The following is a 25011-nucleotide window of genomic DNA, read 5'->3' as shown; positions in this document are numbered from 1 at the left end:
TGTAAAATAGAAGTTATAGAAAAAAAATATAATTTAAAAATAGAAGTTATAGGAAAAATTTTGTAAATAAAAAAAAAAATCAAAAATCACACCTAGCTGACATCAGTTAGCCGTTGTATTCAAAATTTTCCCAACTATTCGTGTCGGTTATAACCGACACTATTGCTCTTATTCCTGTCGGTTATATCCGACAGTTTTAAGCAAAAAATTTGACCAGCCCAAGGCTAGCTGGCTGGCTGGAAGGGGTCAGCCCTTTGGCCCTTTCAGATTTCGTGGGGCCCACAAGCCTTCTGGCCTGGCCCTCAGTTGGAGACGATTTTCGGACTATTTTTGGTCCTCTGGTCCTTTGGACCCTTTGATTGGAAATGGCCTAAAAATATGAAAAATGTCCCACATCGGAAAACTAGGAAGTTCGCAATTGATTTGTAAGTTCATGCAATGTAGATCTCTTATTAACATGTTAGAGATTGGGGTTTCCTAATGTTCCCTCAACTAATAACAATACATGAACAAATAAACAAATGGTACGTATCACCAACTTTCATCATAATTAAATAATAAATACGACGTATTCATAAATGTAGCGTGCATTTTTTAGTATGAAGTACACATTGAGATATGCCCTGCCTTGTGACTAGAAGACAAAGTTAAGTGTAGAGTAAAGGATGCAAAAATGGTTCAGCTAGCTGGCAAAACTTTTGTCCTTGTGAGAGCTATGAACAAATCCTGGTGAATTATTTTACCCTAGTGTAAAAAGCATACCAAATCTCTCCCTTTATTCTGATAAAAGCACACATATATCGATCTTGAGCTAGCTTTATCATTCAATAATCCAATAATGTGGATTTGTATGGTGTCACTTCGGCTGGTCTAACAATGGACCCTTACATAGGACACAGCCAAACATCAATTGACCTTAATTAACATAAACCACAAAGAGCCCCAAGCCAAAGCATGCTAGCTTTGATTCTTATGTGGTGGACCTAAAAGAGATGGACTTTTAAACATGTAGCTTCTTTTCCTTCTCTTTTATCAGAACTACTAGTACTGCAAAAATACATTTCTCACTTTCTATTTTGGCCAGACGTGCACCTAAAAAGTCCCCAGAAACCCTAGAACCAGATTCATCTCAGTTATTTAGCATGCAAGGATAGTAGGACCTGTTACTGATCAAGCCCACATCCAGCTTTGGACCAACATTCCATGATTATTTGTTTGCCATGTATTTCCTAAATTATGAACCATCATTTTCCAGAATGATTGTACTTTTCTCTCCATAATTAGTATTCCAAAAAAAAAAAATTGATTATTAGTTTCATGTTTTTTGGCACATTTAAATTTTGGAAATGTTTTATTCATATAGTTGGATTAAGATGGAAGTTATAGCTGGACTTGACCTGAAGTGTGCTGACAGGGACGTCAGACGCCCTTCGAGGTAGATTGCGGTAACCCTAGTGTTGTGCTTTATATGTTTAGATGACAATTTTTTTATTGTGAATATGAAAGCCAACAAAACCGTGACGATATGACTCAAAGGTTACAATATCTTGATGAGGATTGAGCTATGACATGTTACAATTGGAGATTTACTGCAAATTCGAGTTTGTTGGCTGGCATTATGCAAGTGTGTGAGTTTAAGCCATAGAGGTTAGTTTAGCGGTGAAAGTGGATAGGGTAATAAGTATGACTAGGCTAGGTCAAGAATTTGAAAATTTCTAATGTAATGTAATATGAAAAAAGTGCGTTAGTATTATGACAATTACATTGCAATTATGGAAACAAATAAGAGAGGAGAAAAGGAATTAGATAAAAGCTATGAGCTCGATAGGCCTCAATGAGCAACTTCGGTACTCATCAACGTCCCCACACTGAAATGCTTTTAAAAGACCGCAAAAAATGAGCACTTTATAGAAAACATGTCTGAGTAGATGGCTTTGTGCACGAAATGACTTGTGGGGTGGTGTATATAAAAGGCTCTCGGTCGGGACACCACTACGAATTAATCAAAGATTAATTATGAACCATTTTGGAACATGTTCTCCTATATATTATGGCAAATCCTTTTTTACTCAGATTAGAAATTTGATGTGTAGTTTTATAATAGTAGTAATTTTTGTGTTCTTTTTAAAAATTAGATTCTTCAAAAATTGTAATTTCTTTTGCCAGAGAGAATGGTCGGTTGAAACAACAAATCTTAATTGTTGTATGATCAAGCAATAGTTTCTGTGTGTCTAATGCCCCCTAACGATTCTTAATTTGGGAGTTTTAACTAAACACTCTCGGTACTGTTTACTATAAAAAAAATAAAAAATAAAAAAATAAAAACATTTCAAAAGTTACTCATGGTACTATTCACTTACAACACATTTTTGTCCTTTTAATTAAAACTTAAAATTTTCGAACCTTTTTTATTAGTTTTCTTTCTTAATTTTGGTCATTTATCAAATAGATAGAAATCTAATGCCCAAGAATTGTTATATTTTCCATTCTCAATTTCTCATTTTGTTTATGGTTGGTCAAACCAGCAAATCTATTATAGACAATTTAAAAGTCTCTGTCAAAAAAAAAAAAATAAATAAAAGAAAAATTACAGGATACTTAACTACAGCCAAGAGAAAAATAATTGTTACAGAAAAAGTTTAGTTTATGAGGCCTTACAAAAATAGAACTTTAACGAAAAGCTCTCGGTACTGTTTACTTTAACAAAAAATTACATTTTTACTCTAAAAAGTCAATCATGGTATTATTCACTTTATCATTTATTTTGTCCTTATCATTAAAACTCAAAGTATTCAAACATTTTTTTATTAGTTTTCCTTAAAAAAATGTAATGATACTTTTAATCAAACGACGCTTTTGTAATGTAATGAGGTGACGCATCACGTCCTACTTTTACAGTGTTATATACAAATATGATGTGAATAATGTAATAATCGGCATTTTACAGTAATGAGATTCTATGTTATTTGTTGTAACGTTGGACTTTAAAATTAGCCGAGTATAATAGTGTAATTTACATTTATTGTATTTCGGACGTTAAATGTTAATGTCATACTATAATACCATTAAACGTGATGGTAGAGCTTATATCTATACTGTAACAATACCATTATTGTGTAACTATCAACATTAGTAGTGTAATAAACATTTTATAATATCAGCATTATCATGTAACATATAACATGACCCCCAGCAGCTCTATATTACTCCATATAATTCTTGCTACTGATCCCCATTATCCCAATAAAAACTTCCAATAATTAGGTTCAGCTTAAGTTTTATGTCTTCATGCGTTTGATTTCTTATTTGATTTCCATTATTCTCAAACACTCGATTAAACAATAGTCATTCATAGTGAGTTCAATCGATTGAAATGATTGATCCATAGTCTTTCATAGTGAGTTCAATCAATTGAAAGGATTGATCTTTCGCAAAAGTTGATGTATTTGGTTATGATAATCAAATTTGATTGTATAGAATCAATATGTAGTTATAATTTGATTGTATACGTCAAAATAATAGTGTCGATATTGAAAATGATATCGTACAACGTTGAGTCCATAATATAAGAATGAGTCATGAATTATATATACAAAAAATATGTTACAATATCTCCCTTATCATGATCCCAATGAATTGAAATTTTAGCTCCACCACCAGTAAACCTTACCAATAATAATATAAGGGTGCGTTTGTTGCACGAGACTATCTCGGACTGGACTAGTTTCAGGGACTAAGCTAGACTACCTTAGAGAAGACTACACTAAGCTGGACTGATTTAGTGAAGTGTTTGGTGCAGTGTTGGACGAAAAAGAAGGATAATACCAAACTACAATATTATATTTTTAATTCATATCTAATAATATTATATTAATTAATTCTAGCTTTTTTTATTCTAAAAAAACTCTTAACTCTCTCTGGAAGCCTCCACAGTCGATCTTTTTCTCCCTTTTATCTCCCTCGTTCTCTATGTCCCACACTCTCCTTCCCTTCCCTCTTTTTTCTGATTAATTGCCAAAAAAAAAATTTTATGCAAAACGAAGAATCGACCTTGGTTTTTCAAGTTTTTGTTCGATGGGTGTGGAATCCCGAATGTACAAGCTTGGTTGGCCTAGATTCGTTCAATTTTGGGTCTGACCTCTTTGAAGTGGTGGTTTGTGCTTGTAGTGTCGTTGTTGAAGCGGGGATTGGGAACACTTCTGGCCGTCGATGCGCTTGCAACAGCACTCCTCCGGCAGCGTTCTTTCAAATATCTTGTCTTTTAGGGATTTGGGTTCGATGATAATGCAAATCCGTCGTCGATCGTCATACGGCTATGAGGACTATGCGAAGAATATTGGAGTCCTGGGCGAGCCTGAGATGAAGCAAAGCAAGTGTAGGAGACGGGATTAGCAATCCTCTCCTTTTCGGGGGGTCTCGCTAAGGCCCCTTAGCGAAGCGTTTAATCCAAGCGAGTCCGGTTTAATCTCATTAAACACAACCCCTGCTTGCACCAAACACGATCTAAGTATTATAGCCAGTCCAGTGAAACTTAGAGAAGCCAATCAAACACGCCCTAAATTTATTAAAACAAAGGGTAACATAACTTTTAGAATTTCTCACAAACAACACTAAAAGTATATATGTCCTGGTTTTTCCTGCAGCGCAAGATACATCATCAGGTCCCCTCTAAATTAATGTAAACCGGCTTTAATACATATATACTTCACATTGCCATCACGTTCAACAGCTCCATTCAATTATTAATTAGATAAGTAATGAATTTGATAGCAGTCGAAAATGACATTTACTAGGACGCCATAATTTGCATAATCTTTTCCACCTTACGTACATTTCTTGAAAAAAAAACTGGCTCCAACTTCCTCAGCAAATCCAGAAAAAATCAATTACCCATTTTTGGAAGACAAATAAATGAATATTTAAAGGAAGCTAAAGAAAGTAATCTCATTTTTTAAAAGGAAAATTAATTTGCACGAAAGGTATAGCTGATATGAGTTTTGTTTCGTTACACTTTTGCTAGTCCTGCAAGAAAATGATGAAACTACCCTTCCAGGAGAGGTTGCTTGAGGTCATTTCACAATAATCGACTAAATTATTAATTAGTTGATTAGTTACTTGATAATGGACAATTAAACTAATCTAATAATTAAGTAATCAAAAAGCATTAAAATAGGTTTCATCAGTCACCCCATTTTGTGCTGGAGATCGCTCTCACGTGGCTGGAATGCCGTGTCCATATTTTGTAGTTTTTATTTTTCTCTTTGTTTTTGCAAGTGTTGGACCATCCTGGGAATTTTATTTTTCCAAAATTGGCCATGCGTTGGGCCCGCATTTGGAGTGAGGATTTGTGTCACTTTACTTATATACTCACACATTTGTAATTTCCTGCCATCAATATCATGATAGCTTTCCTTTCAGAAAACCAATTACAATATCCCATGTGTGCATGATCATCTCTTATCACAATTATACAGTTAAATTTCTATAAATTAATTAATTTTTCAATATAAAAATATGTTAAGCTAATAAATATTAAATAATCAATAAATTATTAATTATTAATTTATCAACTAATTGATAACTTATTAATTTATTAAATATGTTACTTGATAATTAAATGTTCATATATTTGATATATTTAAATGACTAAACGTACTCTGTTTCGAATGATTTTTTATAGACAAGATCTTCACATGAAAATTAAGATTTTGAACAGTTACTTTATGAATTTTTTTATGATGAAAGTACGTTATAGTATTATTCTAATAGTAGTAGTCATAAAAAATGAATGCTACCAACCTTCTCATTGAACTTTCTTGTATTTGAATTGTTTATTTTCTCAATTTTCTTTTAAAGATCAGTTCTACCAAAAGTGAAATTATTTAATTGCTTAACCATGTCCAATAAATAGATGAGTTATTTAGTTGAACACTAAAATTTTGACAACAACAATTGAACTATTAAACGATTTCTAATTTGGCTTTTTTTTTTTTTTTTTTTTTTTTTGTTGTAGGATTGATCTTTAAATATAGACTAGAATAAGGACGATTTTGATTGTGCAATATTGCAAAGGATAAAACTTGCATTTCCTTTAGGGGATGAGTTTATTCCTCAACTTATAAATAACGTATTACGTTAGAGATAAGAAGATTGTTTGTTTCGACCCTATTTCTTCAAATTTTTTTTCGTACTGTCATTACTTTAATTAGAATTCTCATGTTCTTACTCTAATTAACTGTATCCTAGTATTGAATTATGATGCTAAGTTGAGAAGCCCCAACAATAATTTCAGCATTTCACAGCTGCAAAGTTTTTTGTCTCCCCTAACTGAATAAATATTACAAACCAGTTTTAGTTTTTGGTAATTAATTGACTTTACTTAATTGAAAATGGTAATTACCTTCACTTAGTTGAAGGAAGTAATTCTCAAGTGCAAAAAACGATTTATCTGTGAGAAATTTACATTTATTATAGCGTGTCATCTCATTATAACGATCTTTGTAATTATCATATATATAGTCTCCAATAAAAAGAACATAAGAAAATAGGATCCAATTTATTAAATATTGGAGCGTCTGCACATAAGGAATTAAATAACAACATTAACTAAGCATGCATGAATGAAGAATCGGTGACACATGGTAAATTAACAAGAACAAGTCTGAACTCTGAATCAAATCTTGAATGGTCAAGCAATCCAGGAGCTAGTGCCCATATATTTTATTTCTTTTTCCATGATTAAAACCCATTTAGCTGGTTGGCAAAACATGTGATTTGGGCAGCTTTTGCCTTCAAATAAACACCCCCACCATCTTATTTAATGCATCAACAAATCATACTTGTCACTTGACCTCCACATAAATTGTGGAAAAACTAGAAATATATAAATCCCTCTCGGTCTTCCCCAGTAGTCAACTACATGATCTTGTTAGAAATATGAACACATAAATACAAACTTTTATAATTTTGGTAACACGATTTATGTCTCCTAGTGTATTTTCCCCATTGAGTTTTGATACTTATGGCATGAATCAGGGGCATTCTCGGAATTACAAAAAAAAATAGGGAAAGAAAGAAGAAGGTGTGAAATAAAAGGCAGCAGAGTCGGTGCTACGTTGCAGGAGCTTAAAAGAGAAAGGTGCACGTTGGTTCATGATGACGCAAAGAAGTGAGAAAGCACCATTGCTGTGGTGGACTTTGCTTCTAGTTTTTTTGTACGGCTCTGCACATTGCTCTTAGATGCTCTTTTCCCCTTATCTTTCTGCATATCCAAAGCCCAACGCTCACTCTCTCTTTCTCTCTCCCTCTCTCTTTCTCTCTCCCTCTCTAAGTTTTGCTTAATCTAAAGCATCCCAGCTCAAATACCCAAGAATTTGTGACATGGGTTTGGTTAGTTTTGCACTTTTTAGTTCACCATGAACGAGGAAGGCAGGAGAGATTGGAGAGTGATTACTGTTTAGTGGCATTGAAACTTGAAGTTCTTGTCTCTGTTTTTGTTTAAAGGAATGAACTATTTTCTGTAAAAGGGTATGAATCTGATCTCTTTATGGCAATTCAACTCATCTTCTTCGAAAATTCTCCGGTGCTCCAAAGTATCTATACTTCAAGGTTTTTAGCAGTTAGATATTGGTCATTTTATCATTGACCAATAATCTAACCGTCAAAAACTCCGGAGTATTACAAGAAAATCCTAATTGAATTTTGCTCATTTCAAAGTTTGTTTCTCTAATGAAGTAATTGGATTGGTTCGCTAACAATTTTGCAGACAAGTTGGAAGATGAACACCAGAGTGAGGACAAGGCTGCAGTCTATGAAGCCACCTGAGAAGAATAAAAATGTAAATCATATACTTTGAACTCTGAGCTAAGCTACGTTATGCACTTTTCTCACATTTTTTAATCATAATTTTCGAAAAACGGATTTTTTTTTTTTTTTGGCCTTTCAATGCTTTCACTGTGAGAGGAGCCTATGGAAAATTTCCATGGAGCGCGAATTTGTTATCATTTCAACTTTTAGCTTTAACCGTTTTTCACCACAAATCATGGCTTCAAAGTTTGGAGCCTCCCAAAAAATTTTAAATTGCCGACATCTTTAGATAGATTTCCGTGATGGTTCTTCCACTTCAATCTCCGTAGTTGTTTATCTCCCCTGCCTCACGAAATTTTCTCAGGAAAATTATATAGTATCTTTTTCCAATTCTCCGTTGACCCTTCTACTGGTTTTCAACACAAGAAAGTGAATTTAACTTCTTTGATCCATTTCCAACATGGGGTTTAAATTTTACAAGTTTTCTTCTCTGCCCAGTTCTGTTTTTTGTATTGGAAGCTAATTGTTGTATATTTAAAGGAAAAGGTTTCAATGCAAGGGAGTAAGATTACAGATACCAGAAAAGTAATCAGCAATGGAAGAGCTTCGAGCAGAGAGAGAAAATTGGCTTTACAACAAGATGTATGAAATTATTTTTTTTTAATTTTTATGTTACGTAATTTCATATGCTCTCTATCTTTTTAATTAGTATTGATTATTGAGTTGAATACTGTAATTTGTTTAGGTTGATAAGTTGAAGAAGAAGCTCAGACATGAAGAGAATGTACACAGAGCTTTGCAGAGGGCATTTACAAGACCCTTAGGAGCTCTTCCTCGTCTTCCTCCTTATCTGCCTCCTTATGTGAGTACTTCACTATTCCTGTAGACAAAGCGATATTCTAATATGCTATAAATAAATTCGTTGTCCTGGCCAACTAGTTTGACCCACGTATTTTGCAACAATGTCCATTGTTCAAGAAAGTAATTAGGACTAATGAACTTCAAGAAGTTTTGACAGTAATTTCAATTGTAATTTTAAATTTTGTAGACATTAGAGCTTCTAGCAGAAGTGGCGGTTTTGGAAGAGGAGGTGGTTCGGCTCGAAGAACAGGTAGTGCATTTTAGGAAGGACTTGTATCAGGAAGCTGTATACATTTCAACCTCCAAGAGGAACATGGAAACATCCTCAGCTGTTTCATCTGATTCGTACCCGATAAAGAATCCCAAATTTCAATCTCAAGGGGGAAACAATTCTACCAATTCCACTGAAAAGGATTGTCCATCCTCTTACGGTAAGCAATATGTTCATCCTAATTGCTGAAAATTGACCAACGGAAAACGTGGGAGAAAGGAGTCACAGCCAGAGATCAAACAATCACATGCTAATTTCTAGGCCATGAGATTTTCAATGTTCTTAATTGCAGTTTCAGATGATAAGCAGGGAAAAGAGAACCAATCATATAATAATTCTACGAAGAGCAATGAGAGAGCCTTGATCCATAAAGGTCAGGTTAGGACTCCAGCGAAGAGACCTCCAATCGATCACAGAGCTGCAGATAAGCGTTTAGAGCCTCAGAAACTACAGGTACATACTAAAATTACCAAATTTCATTAAGTTAATTACACTCGTTTGCAGTGCAATGAACATTGTTTCACTTGTGTTGCACGTTCAGTTTGAAACTAGAACTGCGGATCAAGAAAGTGCGCAAGCAAGACTTCCTAGTGTGCCGGACAAGGAGTTGTCAGGAGATAACAGTCCGAACAAAATTTCAGAAAATATTATCAATTGCTTATCAAGCATTCTCATGAGAATGAGTTCAGTTAAGAATTCGGGTCCTGCAGAAAATTGGGATCCTTATGATATTTGTTTGGAATTTGGACAAAGAGATATCGGTCCATATAAGCAATTACACGCAATCGAAGCTCGGAATATTAATCTAAACCAAACAGCAAATGCTTTGTTCCTACTCCGCAGATTGAAGTAAGTTCTCTGTTTTGAAATGTTTGGTTGGTTTCCAACCTTCTTGCATGATATGATGATTATTTTAGTAGTACTTATAGTCATATTTATTGGCTGAATTTGCAGACTACTGCTACGGAAACTTGCTTCTGTAAATTTACAAAGCCTCAATCATCAGGAGAAGCTTGCCTTCTGGATCAATATATACAACTCCTGCATGATAAATGTATGTAAGAGCCATCAAAAAGAGATTCTTATTTAACACTTCAGATCAATCTTGTGCCATTACGCCTTAGTAATCAAGTCTTCGTTTCCTTGTTTGTTTCCCGTCTAGTTTATGTTACGAAATTGTTTCATCTGCTGCTATTGTTCAATACTGCAGGCCTTCCTTGAGCACGGCATACCTGAGAGTCCCGAGATAATTGTTGCCCTAATGCAGAAGGTATGAAATATGTCTTGTTTATGACACAAAATTTTCACAAATTCCATATAGCAAACCAGATTGTTGAATTACTTCTGCTTGTCAATAATTCTATATGGACCATATGGTTGTGTTTCTTGTGAATCAGGCGACAATAAATGTTGGGGGACACATACTGAATGCAATAACGATTGAACATTTCATCTTGAGACTGCCTTTTCACTCAAAATATGTAAGTAGACTCAACTTGCTTGCACATAGAAGATAGAAAAGAGAAGATTTCTCATCATAATTTTAACTCCTGACCAGACCTTCTCCAAGGGTACAAAAAATGATGAGAAGACGGCAAGAAATACTTTCGGATTGGAATTATCCGAACCGTTGGTAACGTTTGCGCTATCATGTGGCAGCTGGTCCTCCCCTTCTGTAAGTTTGTTTACACACGGAATAAACAAAATCTATCTGTCTATTACCATTTAATTATGAACGCGGCTAACTGACATTATTAATAAATGATCTCTGCCAAAATGTAGGTGAGAGTGTACACTGCATCCCAAGTTGAAAATGAACTGGAAGTTGCAAAAAGAGAGTACCTACAAGCTGCAGTTGGAATTTCATCAAATAGGTTTGCAATTCCAAAGATTTTGGATTGGTATTTACCTGATTTTGCTAAGGATTTGGAGTCATTGCTTGATTGGATCTGCCTTCAGCTCCCAAGTGAACTAGGAAAAGAGGCACTTAAGCTTCTTGAAAGAGGTAAAAATGAGCCTCTTTTACAATTTGTCCAAGTAATGCCGTATGAGTTTAATTTTAGGTACCTTCTATGCACATGATCCATCTTTTGGCTCTGCAAATTATTGTTCACATCATTGTAAGGGTTTTGGGGTTTATGATTTTGTACATAGATATAGACATATATGCAAATTACATGTATAATACATGCTCTCTTGTAACTTGTGAGTAATAATGAGAGAAATGCGTCGAGTTTGAAAGCACTAGCTATGATTAGAAGTAGTTTTTAGCTTTAGTAGTCTATACCATTTACATCTGCACTCGGGTCATGTGTTCTACTCCCAATTTTCCGATACTAGGGCTTGTAGCTCAAGTAGTCTAGAGCATTTACATATGCATTATGATCCTGTGTTCTACTCCATTCTCCGATCGATACGAGGGCTTGTAGCTCAAATAGAGTACTTACATATGTTCTCTAGTTATGTGTTCTACTCCCTATTCCCAATAGTGGAGTATGTAACTCAAATAATCAAGAGCTTTCGCCTTTACACTCTGATACTCTATTCAATTCCCCCTCCTGTGATATTGCTTATATAAAAAGCGCTGGTTATGAACGGATCTGTACAGCTGGAGAATCCAAGTATTGGTCCATGCTCAAGAAAATTTTATTGGAAACAAGTTGAGTGAGTGGTCCTAAAATTTGTCATTTTCACGACGCAGACCTTTCCATCATGCATCCACATCGAATCAACGACCAAACCACGCTTTTAAAGGTGGAGGGGTCACTCCTTAGAGTCTAAACCTGAGTGGGGCGTTTAACCAAAGGCAAAAATCAGCAAACAAAACCCGACAATATTTCCATGCATTCATACAAGTTACATTTTCTTTCTGAAATTCTTATTAATCGAGTTTACAGCGTTAAATCTGATGTTCCATACATTCCACCACGCTTTTCTACCTACGTCATCGTCAGCCAACTTAGGATGAGTGAACACTCATTTATTAATATTCATTGACTCGAAATCAGGTTCTGATACAAATTGTTGAGAGTTCATGGGTAAAACGTGCACTACAAAACCGACTTAGAATATTACACCACCCTTCCGTACCTGTGTCTCCGGCGTCCCACCTAGTGGCAACCATTTCCTTCTTTTAAGACGGATTCACAATCCCCTAATTAATACCAATTTTTAAGAGCTCATAAGTAGGACGTGCCATTACAACACCGACTTATAATCCGTTCCCCCAAAACTCTTAAATCATAGCAAAATATGTTATTTTTCTAATGCGGGATGTTGAGTAATATTAACAAAAATTACCACAATTATCACCCTTTACTAAAGAACATACAGAATAGTTAGATTTTCTGTACCCGCTGACTTCAGGCTTGGAGATATTCTGTCTTCTGAAATAGCACAACACCCGTGACAAATCTGGATCGCCCCACAGCATTTTGTTGGCGTCAAAAGTTGGTACTCAAACAAATAGTACGGCTAAAGTTTGAGGCCCAAACCTAATCGTTGCAGGGCTACTGCACCAATATCTTTTTGAAAGACATTTGGACTGTGTATCTTCCAACTGCTATACAAGGCAACTGTGTTTAGAGTCCCTTTTTTTAGGTACATATTTATCATTTGTGGGTCCATTCACAGAGTGAACATGATGAGGAACAGCTGCAATGACTTGAAAGAAACATGGAGCTGAACGGTTTTGGATTTCTTATTTTTCCTTCTAATCGACAAAGTTAAACTCATAAATCACGGTTTGATATGTGTGTAATTTTTTTTGTTTTTGTTATATTTTTTTTATAAGAAACGATATAAATATAGGGATGTGTTATCTACACACCTCTTTTTATTTCTCACACATCCTTTGTTAATTTATATCTATTGATCTTCTTCAATTCATCTGATCCGACAGCCGAAAATTAAAAATGTGTGAGAAGTAAAAAATGGTGTGTGGATATCACATCCCATAAATATAATATTATTTTGAATCGAAAAAATTGTAATGCTCAAGCAACACAATTTGAAGGAGGGAAAAAATGATTATTGAACCCAATTGCAAGAGACATCGCAACCACGAACAAACATTTTGCTAAATATTGGTAAACCTTCTCTAGTGACTAATCTGAACGTTCTAGATGAGAATTACGTCATTTCTGTCAATTGCAACGTTTATGGGATTTGTCTTGAAGGTTTAACCCGGAAGGAAAACTAACGAAAAATTCAAAAAAAATTGAAGTTTTAATTAAAAAGAACAAATAAATGTGTAGTGAATAGTAGTCAGGAAAAGTAAAAATGTAGTTTTTCGTTAAAAGTGAATAGTACCGGGAGTGCTTCGTTAAAACTCTCTAATTTGAAACAATGTTTGCTCTTAGTTGCGATGCCTCTTGACACTTGATAGACACTGCCATCGAAGTAGAAATCATCATTCACCACCACGTCCAAAAATATCGCAATACCACAAAAAAATCAAATGGAAACTTGAGATGTAGTCTTGGAGGAAAGTCAAGTCATAGGTTAGCGGCAAGGGTGTAACTGGTGAGCGACTTCTTTTTATCTCTAGCTAGGGTTTCTTTCACTGTCGCAACGCTAAACTTTGTTTTGTGACCTTCAATGAGTTAGATTTGCATATTTCTGAGATCGTAATTTGCAACTAATATTTCTCGACTGAACATATAACCAGTTTATGAAGCCGAATCACACAATACCAAAAGTAGTAGAGGTGAACCAATAATGGGGGCTAGCAATAGGATGCATGGCAGCAGCCGCACCAATCGGTGATCACCAACTCAAGAGGCTTGGAGAAGACATAATTTAGAACATGGGCTGGCTGAACCCTAGATTAGATCAATCCCAATTCCTAACCACAAATTTTTAAGGGTTGACATTTTCATGATTTATATTAACGACAGGGACCTGAAAACATAGACGAATCCAATGACATTCAGCACGTTTCATACGCCAAAATGAACACCATGAAAACAAAAAACAATTTCATGCATGGGAGTTGCGAGAGAGGCTGTTGTTTAGTATTAAGATGCTTGCCAAATGGTTTATTATTTGAAAAGGCAAGTTGACCTAATGAATTGATATGAACCCAACTAATCATCTCTATTAGTTTATTTTATTTATTAATTTGTGGATAATACTCTCTTATTGAAGAGTGAGAGGCACTAGCCTCGCTACACAACAAGCCAAAGGTTATCGCATGCACAATTATCAGATTGAATAAATCAAATAAGGTGCATAATTACACAAGAGTGTCTTATGAGAGAAAAAATTGCGTGATTATCATTTTCATTTCTTCAATGTATAATTAGCTTGCTTAAATCAAAGCCACAATTTGCAACAAGTGGTTAAGAGAACAAAGTGTTAACCCGTGTACTCGAGGTCATACGTCAGAATATCTTCTTTCTCAATATCGCTTGTTTAAAAATAATATTAGAAAGAACAAACCAAAGCCAAGAGTTGTTAATGAGCACCATGTAGGCTACAAACACAGGAGCTTCTAGTTCTTGACATCTTGTTAAATTTTTTTATTTATTATTTTGATCGAAGTTAGCTAGCTTCTTGTACATACATGAACCTTGAAGGGCCGGGGCATGTTTATTTTATGGGTTGTGTGTCAATTTGTACCTTGTCATGAGTTAAGAATTTTGTTTTAATTTGCATACGTAAGTACGAATACGATGCCTTGTTTTGATTTAAATTTTTAGGGAATAGATGTGCGCTCATGTGCGTGTCATGCACATTTTGATATTACTTTTGTCAGCCAACGATTCAACTCCATGAGCTGTCTTCACTTCTAGATGGTCTTTTCTTTTTTCTTAATCCCATTTGGCATTTGTTTTATGCAACTAAGACGGAATTTTCAAATTTATACGTACGTCTAAAATTGAAGAAGATTCTTTGCCACACACATGGTTCCATGAGCATTTAACTGTCCACGAAAATTCAGATACTTAAACGGTTGAGCAACTTATTGACTTTATTTTGAATCAATGCGAGATTATCGAATCAGGATCCTCTCCTGAACTTAGGAGGCTAAGCTTCCTAAGCAAATCACACAAGCCGTTGAATCAAAATCCAATGGCTACAAACTGGGGGCCCCTTTAAAAGTTATAATAATTATAGATGTTGGATTTTAATCCAATGGACCGTGTGATTTGCTCAGGAGGCTCAACCTCCTAAGCTCAGGAGAGAATCCTGATCCGAGATTATCAACGAATTTGGGATGGTTGATAGTGAAAAGTTGTTGGGCTGCATGTTGCTTTAAAGGCTCAAGCAAAAGTTTTTGTTGCTTGACCACAACGATTACTCAAGTGTTTGGACTGATCATTTAAGTGACATTGTGTAAATGAGGATAGATTGGATTTTCTGTTTTGTTTGTTTGAAGTTTCCACTGGCATTGAAATATTGCATTGAAAATTTGTGATCAGTTTTATTTTTTTCGTTGATGGTGAAATACGAAAACCGCGTTCATTTAGAGACGATGAGCATTCATATACCTTCTTTAATTTCGTACACCCCAACAACTTTTGAATCTACATGCATATGGAATGTTCATGGCTTCGGCATCCAGAAATCTCCATCGACATCTCCATCAACATCAACATCGGCGATCAACATCTGACTTCATGTTGGCAAACTCATGGTGTGTACCATGAGTTTGACATGGGGAGGGGGGAGGGGTTTGGAAAAGTTAATTTATCATATAAGCGTAGTTCGGTATTTTTTGAGTTTCCTTGTGTGCTTAAATTTTGGTTCCCTTGCTTATTAAGATTAGGGTTTCGCTTACTTGCCTAGTAGGAATTAGGGTTAGCTCTGTAAATAACGTGTTTGGTTATTCATTAGATACAAATCAATCAAAATGTAGCCTTCAATTTCTAGCCATTACTCTATTAATAAATAATCTTTGTAGTTTGTTAATATAATTGTTAGCGTATTTTGATTTTTAATTGTATCAAACAAATTTATTTACGAGTATTTTTTAAGAAACACCCTACCATAGTATAGCTCCTCGCTTGAGGGCAACACTTGCGAATTTAAAATTCACAAATTGATAACATAAAAATATATGTTGTTGGGGTTTTTATCACAAATGATCCATGAGATTGATCAAACTCATCATTTTGATCCCTCACTTTCAAAATCAATCAATGTGGTCCCTGACATTCACTACCCCACATCAATTTGGTCATTCCGTTAAGATTCCGTCAACTATTTTGTTAGTTTGTATGTGGTACCCACAAATCTAATGAAATGGTGACACATGCTTACACAAAATAAGGATTTTTATCACAAATGGTCCCTGACATTGATCCAACTCCTCATTTTGGTCCCTAAGTTTCAAAAATCGATAAATTTGATCCTTGACTTTCACTACTGCACATCAATTTATTCTTTCCGTTAAAATTTCATCAATATTTTTCGTTTGTGTGCTGATGTGGTCCCACTAATCTAATCATATGGCTCCACGTGGATTAACTACAAGAAATTATTTTCTTTAAGAGTGAATCAACGGACGAGTATTCCCCTCTGACATTTTTCTCGGATCCCACAACCCCAATTGGAAAAAAAAAATCAATCTAAATTCGATAAAATGGAATCCAAATTCAATTCAAATTTGATACAATTATAACCAAATAGAGAGAATGATAAGTGAGTTCAGGAGGCCAATTACTTTAGTGGTGTCATGGTGCCTTCCTTTTCTTTTTGAGCATACCCTGATGAAGACGATGATGACCTTTTTTTCTTTTAGTTTTGATTTTTAGTTTCTTATTTTACTTTTAGTTTTAAATCTTTAAAAAATAAAAAAAAACGTTTAGTGTAGTTAATCCACATGGTGCCATATGATTGGATTAGTGGGACAAAAAATATTGACGAAACTTTAACAGAAGGATTAAATTGATGTGCGGTATTGAAAATCAGGGACCAAATTTATCGATTTTTTTGAAACTCATAGAACAAAATGAGGAGTTAGATCAATCTCAAAGACCATTTGTGATAAATTTAGAAAGTGAGAAACCAAAATGATGAGTTTGATCAATCTCAAAGACCATTTGTGATAAAAATCCGTTTAAAATATAAGTATAGCGAAAGAACATTACTCTTTAAGAATTAGTGTCCATATATCTTTATCAGCAAAGATCTACTTAGTTATATACAAATAGTAAAGAACATTTGTTTATACCATTCACAAATAAGCACAAAAATCCAACTAAATTAGGTATTAAAGTTATACAAGGGGGAGCGCATATTGGACGGCAAATGCTTGTCAATATGTATCAAAATAATATATGGATGGGCACAAACGTGCACCCACATATTGAAAGCATTATTCATGCAGCCTGCCGGCTGCATTGCCCAACCACTACTTTACATCTCTTTCTAAGACCCTAACCCCGCCATGCGCTTTTGCATCTTTTGTTCCTCACCAAAGGCCACATGTATTTGTTGTACCAAGTTATAATGTGGACAGCACTGCATGCAACATCCAGTGACACATGAATTGAAAAAAGAATTTGACTCACTCTTTGTTTTGCGGGCAATACACATATGACACAATACTTCGTCCCTATGTGAAAAGACTTGCAAATGTCATTTACAACAATAAAAAATGTTACAACGACAATATATTGATGCTATAGAAGTATTTCTCCTTAATTTACAATAAGATAAGGTTACTGAAGAAAATTATAGAGAGGAGCAAAAATTGTTGGAGGTAAATTTGGATAGGTGTAAAAGGTGATAAGGTTTCCCTAAAAAATTTGTTTTTCTGCATCAAAAAATCAACAAAAGGGGCTTATGTACAGCTTGAGATTCGGCTAAATTTGTCAGCTGTACAACATTTTGTCACCATTTAGATATATTTGGGTCCCAAAGAAAGATATATAGCTGCGCCCAACAACATCGGAGTCTTATTAGATGTTGAATTATATGCACACCCTTAGGCTCAAGAAAATTGATGAGGCTTCAAATATTTCTAGAAGTGAGATTTAATAAGAGCGATTTTAGGCACGTTTATAAAGCCATCAAACAAAATCTTTAATCAATTCAGCTAATCTTTCAGGTAGGTGGGCATCAAAATTGAATAAAAAAAATATAATTTTTGATAAGGACTTTATAAATTGAGAGAAATTTGAACTTAAGTACAATGGTACAGAACATTCTCTAATCAATTGAATTAACCGAATTTACAAACAAAACAAAAATATGGATGAATTAATCTACGATACATCCACCATATTGCGGTAACAATCATCATGCCAATTAATCTGCATAATTAACTTCATATTGCGGTAACAATCATCATGCCAATTAATCTGCATAATTAACTTTAGTTTTTCCTTAAATTTTACTTCTTCGTCATCTTCAACGGGAAACCCAATAGCATATAAAATAAATAAAAAGAGCCAAGTTACGTGTTTTACCATATTTCTCAAGCAACCCTAGTTACGTTTCCCATGATTAAGACGTGTTATACTAACCTGTCATATTTTCTTCATATCATTTGGTTGGGCTTTATAAACACATACCAAACTTATGGTTATAATTAATCCCACATCTCAGGTGAAAGCAATCGACTACGTTGACCGCATGCATTGTGGTCAAACCAATTAAACTTGGAGGCAAAGAAACACAGGTGAAATGAGTGATGCCATTCATTGCGCCATGAGTTATACTTTAATATAAATTAACCTCACCATTATATAAAGAAAATTTTATGGATATCAAAAATACGAATCATTTGATGTATTATATTACCAATTACATATAATAATGAACGATAGAGTTTAACATCCGCGTTTATTTTTAAGTAATATTGCTCTCCATTAATGTTAAGGAAAATTCCTAAGGTAAAAAAAAAAAAAAAAAAAAAAAACAAAAACAAAAAAGGAATGATGAGACTTTGGCATCTGATGTTTTAGTGATTTATAGCACAAGTAATAATAGAAAATAAACATTACCCAAAAAAAAAAAAAAGTAATAGAAAATAAACCATGTTTAACCACAGAATATTAAAAGGCAGCCCCACATTAATCTAATTCAAGTCTTACTGTGATGGTCATTGGTCAACAATCTCTACCTTTTATTCTCATTTCTACGTTCCTTCTTCTACTTGTACTCCATATATATATATTATTCACCTTTGTCTTTTCATTTTCCAGTCCCTCTCAAAAACCAAACTCTCCCAACACAAGAAGCAAAGCAAACTATAGATTGGATCATATCAATGGAGGTGCTGATAACAAGTAGAGCAGACATGGATTTCGATTTTAACAGCGCTCGATCCTCGCCGTCTGTGACTGCACCTTCGACACCACGGCGGTTTGGAGACTTCTATATGAGTGCACCAACAAGCCCAACTCGGATGTCCGAGTTTTATAGGGATTTTGAGGAATTTTCCAACACGAGTAACTGGAAAGATGATGAGACAGCATCTCAAGCAGCCACCCCAAGATCACCGAAATCACATAAACGTGAGGAGGACTTTGGATTCGATGACTTTGCTTTTGATGTTGGTGAAGAGGTACAAAGAACTTCCCTCTCAGCTGAAGAGCTTTTCGATGGCGGCGTCATAAGACCCTTTAATAAGCCTCCACCTCCTCCATCCATTTTCCGTAAGGTTCTTTCGCCTAGACGGAAAAAGGGTAAAGAATATCCATTTGGGTCATCGTCCCCGACCCAAATGGGCAACTACACAAGAAGAAGCGAGAGAAGAAGCGATCAACAACAACAAAGAGGTAGAGAGAGAGCTCCAGCAGCCTTGTCATCCTCCATTTCAGGCAGAAGAGCGACGAGATCGGTGTCACCTTTGAGGGTTTCAGAGTACCAATGGGTAGAAGAAGAAAAACAAAATCAACAGAAGCAACAGCAGCCACAACAAAACAACAAGCAGTTAGCTCCTACAGCTATGTTTACATCCTGCTTAGTTTCTAAGGCTTCAAGAAAATGGAAACTGAAGGATTTTTTGTTGTTTCGAAGCGCATCGGAGGGAAGAGCCACAGATAAAGATCCATTCAGGAAGTACTCAACTTTGTTCAGAAAAAATGAAGACATGAAGAACTCCAGCTTCAGGTCAATAGACAGCCCGGCCTCGGTTTCGAGCTCGAGGAGAAAAGGGCCGCCAGTTTCAGCTCACGAGTTGCATTACACCGTGAACAAAGCAGCGTCTAATGATATGAAGAAGAAAACCTTCTTGCCTTACAAGCAGGGCATTTTGGGTAGACTGGCCTTCAATCCCGCAGTCGGTGCCCTTGCCAATGGCTTTGGGTCTCTTTCAAGAAAATGACTATCCCCAATTGCCCAATTGATGATTGATTTATTCTTAAGAAAATTTTATGTTTTTTATCCCTTTTTTGTTGTAATTAAATTTGTTATTTTTGTTAATTACCAATGTAGAATACATATATGAGAGGAGTGTAGTTAGTGGTGAGCAGTGAAAAATCATAAAAATCAAGATATGATTGCCCCGTTACTTTGTATATATACAATTCTTAATTTCTTTGTTTTATCTCAAAGTTATTTACATGCTGGAAGAAGCATAGATTATCAAATCCCATAATTGTCCGCTGTTTTGAGTTTCCTTCTCAAAGCCTATTAGAGAGTATGAGATTTTTGCCATCTTTTTGCCATAACTTTTGTTTGTGTTTGACAAAAAAAATAACTTTTGTTCGTTACCATAAATCAGCCTTACTCCATATTCGAAGATTATCAAATTCAAATCGTATTTGGTTACTGGATTAGAAGTCGGATTCAATCCGAATTCAAATCAAAATTCAATCTCATTGTATCTAACTTCAAAAGTAGGATTAATTATTCTTAATCACTTTAACTACAAAACCTCTGGCACTTTAATGAAATCGAATATGAACACTTTATCTTATAAGAAAGTATGATTTCAGAAAACCTAAGGGAAGCAACAAGCTAAGAGTTCATAAGCAGGCTGCACCTGACTGTAGTGAGAATTTACAATTCCATTTTACAGAAGAACTAACACCTTTATTGTGCACACTTGGAATGACTCCCTGCAATAATTCCAAGACCCTACTACACCCAATCCATTTGACAAAAAAACAAAAGGGAAAAATATCAGAATACTGACCACAAAAATATTTGGTGATGCCATAAAAGAAAAGGACATTGTATCAGACATACAACACGGTTTGACATAGACCCATCCAAAGGAAGATGATCCTCTCCTGAGCTCATGATGGGGATCCTCCGGACCGTTTAAATTTAATCCAACGGTTGTAATTATTATAACTTTTAGAAGACCTTCTTGTTTGGAGCCGTTGAATTAAATTTAAACGGTCCAGATGAACTGGTCAGGAGGATCCCCATCCAGAGCTCAGGAGAGGATCCTCTTCCCCATCGAAATTCAGTTTTGTCACATAGAGTGATAGACATCATATTTGATTATCCTAATTCAGCCATCTAGAAGTCAATACGTCATATGTTCTTGTTTTTTAAGGAAGTGATTAAAAAGAGTTCGATAAAAAAATTATATGGTTTCAGACGTCATTTTAACTGTTAAATTTTTTAACTTCGGTATTTGACTAAAAATTTGACAATTAAAAAAATTCAAGTATCGGAATCTTCGGAGAACAATAAAAAATCTCAAGGTGCGACATATAGACCCCTGAATAACTTTAAAATCCCTAAAAACTTGTATCAAACTTATCTCAATAACCAATGAGACAACTCATTAAAATAACCCAACTATTGATAAATGATCATTTGCAAACTTACTACATGAAATTGTTAGAGAAAGTTTGGACTCTGTCCTTAATTGTTGAAAAGAAAGTTAACAAATATCTATAGGTAGTTTGGACTATGCCGTAGCACGATATTGTCCGTTTTAGGCTCCGGCCACGTCCTCACGGTTTTGTTTCTAGGAACTCATGCAAGAACTTCCCAGTGGGTCACCCATCCTGGAATTGCTCTGGCCCGAACTTGCTTAACTTCAGAGTTCCGATAGAACCCGAAGCCAGTGAGCTCCCAAAAGGTCTCGTGCTATATAGAGGTGGGCATGTATATATAAGGCACATCACCCCCTCTCCGTTAGTAGATGTGGGATGTTACAATACATTTCATATAAAAAAAATAATGGGTACATTTTACATATAACAAAGTGGAACATTTTTAAAGACAAATGGGTACATTATTAATTGATTATGGGTACAATTTAATAAAAGGTTTAAAAAAATATGAGTATAAATAAAAGTTTGTAAAATATGGACACAAAAAAAAAAATTTAATATATGGGTGCAAACTAAAACTGAATAGAAAATTGGCATAATTCTAAAAAAGGGTTGCAAATTAAAATGGGTACAAACTAAAAATAAAAATATATGATACAAAATTTAGCCATAAATATAAATATATCAAATGTAACGTTTCTAGCACTAAATGAATAATTTAGAAATAAAATTTAATTATCTTGATAAAAAAATATTTTATTATTGAAATAATTAATGATGTTTATTAAAACCAAGGGACCTTGATTAATTAAAAAGGAATAAGGTTTCAATCAATGGGGTTAAAAATAAGGAAAATTAATGAAAATTGCTTGAAAACTTCGAATTTTAACAAAAATGACAAAATAAAGGGTAAAGTGAATAGTACCAGGATTGACTTTTTAGTGTAAAAATATGGTTTTTCGTTAAAGTAAACAGTACCGGGAGCTTTTTGTTACAGTCAATCCTGGTACTATTCACTTTACCCTTTATTTTGTCATTTTAGTTAAAACTCAAAGTTTTGAAACCCTTTTACTAGCTTTCCTTTAAAAAAAGAGGGATGAGAACCTAATTTCTCATTTTTTTAAACAAAAAATATGAGTACACCCCTTGAAATTCAATATTCTTTAACTAAAACCCGTCATTGTAAATTTCTCTAACAAAAATCCAATGACTAGACTCCAACTAAGCAATATCCATAATTAAGGTTGACTTGGCAAAATTTGTATTTTTGGATGTCTAAATTACCCCTAATAACACTTACTTTGGGTCTCTCACTTATTATCTACATTTATTTTACATTATTTCATTCAATTAAATGTCTTCAAATACCTTATGGGGATTTGGGAAAAAATATAAATGTCATGATTCTTATGCATTTAATAACAAAAATTTACATGATACCAATGTTCCTTATATGGTTGTATTCACATGATGCTAATAGGTAAATTAATATATTCTACAAATATAAAAAAGTGATTTTATTCAAAATTATCAATATTTTAAATATAACATAGGTGAATTATTTTGCACAACATATATATAATAACAATATAAGTTCCTAGTAATTTACGTAATGATATATGCAAAATAATTTACCTACAAAATAAAAAAAATATTTTTTATTCAAAATTAATTAAATACCAATATTTTGCAAAATAAATATATATATAAAACAATTTACCTACAAAATAAAAGAATGTCAATTGATTGCACACTCTATATAATAATAACAAAATGTGGCTAGTATATATGTAATATCACATGAAAAATAATTTACCTACAAAATAAATAAATTTTTTTAGCCAATTGATTCAAAATTAATTAATTACATATTATTTTTCATACGATCTTATATATGCTCATATGATCTTATATATTATTTTTGTGACATCCCACATCGCCCAGGGGAGTGATCCTTAAATGTATATTCTCATCCCTACCTAGCACGAGGCCTTTTGGGAGCTCACTGGCTTCGGGTTCCGTAGGAACTCCGAAGTTAAGTGAGAAGGGGGCTAGAGCAATCCCATGATGGGTGACCCACTGAGAAGTTGCTCGTGAGTTCCCAAAAACAAAACCGTGAGGGAATGGTAAGCCCAAAGCGGACAATATCGTGCTACGGTGGTGGAGCGGGCCCGGGAAGTGATTCGCCCGGGCCGGGATGTGACAATTTGGTATCAGAGCCAATCCCTGGCCGGAAATGTGCCGACGAGGACGTCGGGCCCCCAAGGGGGGTGGATTGTGACATCCCACATTGCCCAGAGGAGTGATCCTTAAATGTATATTCTCATCCCTACCTAGCACGAGGCCTTTTGGGAGCTCACTGGCTTCGGGTTCCGTAGGAACTCCGAAGTTAAGCGAGAAAGGGGCTAGAGCACTCCCAGGATGGGTGACCCATTGGGAAGTTGCTCGTGAGTTCCCAAAAACAAAACCGTGAAGGAATGGTAAGCCCAAAGCGGACAATATCGTGCTACGGTGGTGAAGCGGGCCCGGGAAGTGGTCCCACCCTGGCCGGGATGTGACAATTTGGTATCAGAGCCTAACCCTGGCCGTGGTGTGCCGACGAGGACGTCGGGCCCCTAAGGGGGGTGGATTGTGACATCCCACATCGCCCAGGGGAGTGATCCTTAAATGTATATTCCCATCCCTACCTAGCACGAGGCCTTTTGGGAGCTCACTGACTTCGGGTTCCGTAGGAACTCCGAAGTTAAGCGAGAAGGGGGCTAGAGCAATCCCATGATGGGTGACCCACTGGGAAGTTGCTCGTGAGTTCCCAAAAACAAAACCATGAGGGAATGGTACGCCCAAAGCGGACAATATCGTGCTACGGTGGTGGAGCGGGCCCGGGAAGTGATTCGCCCGGGCCGGGATGTGACAATTTGGTATCAGAGCCAATCCCTGGCCGGAAATGTGCCGACGAGGACGTCGGGCCCCCAAGGGGGGTGGATTGTGACATCCCACATCGCCCAGGGGAGTGATCCTTAAATGTATATTCTCATCCCTACCTAGCACGAGGCCTTTTGGGAGCTCACTGGCTTCGGGTTCCGTAGGAACTTCGAAGTTAAGCGAGAAAGGGGCTAGAGCACTCCCAGGATGGGTGACCCACTGGGAAGTTGCTCGTGAGTTCCCAAAAACAAAACCGTGAGGGAATGGTAAGCCCAAAGCGGACAATATCGTGCTACGGTGGTGGAGCGGGCCCGGGAAGTGATCCGCCCGGGCCGGGATGTGACAATTTTTCATTGATTCAAAATAAATAAATAAACTCTTTGTACATAAAGAGTTTTATTTATGCTCATACGATCTTACATGCACAATAACTCAAATCATTGGATCCCGGACCAAAAA

General features: G+C 35.4%; 2 protein-coding genes across 5 annotated transcripts; both read left to right on the top strand.

The window, feature by feature from the left end:
- Positions 1-6844: 6844 nt before the first annotated feature.
- On the top strand, positions 6845-11182 carry LOC137709873 (uncharacterized). 4 transcript variants are annotated; one of them, XM_068448855.2, is made up of 12 exons: positions 6845-7527; positions 7766-7837; positions 8347-8448; positions 8552-8668; positions 8855-9098; positions 9231-9391; positions 9480-9787; positions 9893-9992; positions 10149-10208; positions 10336-10419; positions 10497-10613; positions 10721-11182. In XM_068448855.2, exons 2-12 carry the CDS (start codon positions 7778-7780, stop codon positions 11018-11020), a joined length of 1653 nt encoding a protein of 550 aa, XP_068304956.1. In that variant the 5' UTR covers positions 6845-7527; positions 7766-7777; the 3' UTR covers positions 11021-11182. The 4 variants fall into 4 exon arrangements, with proteins under 4 accessions (XP_068304956.1, XP_068304962.1, XP_088542777.1 ...); XM_068448861.2 differs by having other exon boundaries at positions 7118-7527; positions 8353-8448; XM_088686651.1 differs by having other exon boundaries at positions 7388-7527; positions 7758-7837; positions 8353-8448.
- Positions 11183-19006: 7824 nt separating this feature from the next.
- Positions 19007-20441, top strand: LOC137726866 (uncharacterized). The gene has a single exon (XM_068465849.2). It carries the CDS (start codon positions 19161-19163, stop codon positions 20217-20219), a length of 1059 nt encoding a protein of 352 aa, XP_068321950.1. The 5' UTR covers positions 19007-19160; the 3' UTR covers positions 20220-20441.
- Positions 20442-25011: the final 4570 nt, after the last annotated feature.

Source organism: Pyrus communis, chromosome 15 (assembly GCF_041283825.1).
Source record: "Pyrus communis isolate YQ-2024b chromosome 15, ASM4128382v1, whole genome shotgun sequence".
Taxonomy (NCBI): domain Eukaryota; kingdom Viridiplantae; phylum Streptophyta; class Magnoliopsida; order Rosales; family Rosaceae; genus Pyrus; species Pyrus communis.
Note: the sequence above shows the minus strand (reverse complement) of the source record. Positions and strands in the feature narration are given on the sequence as shown.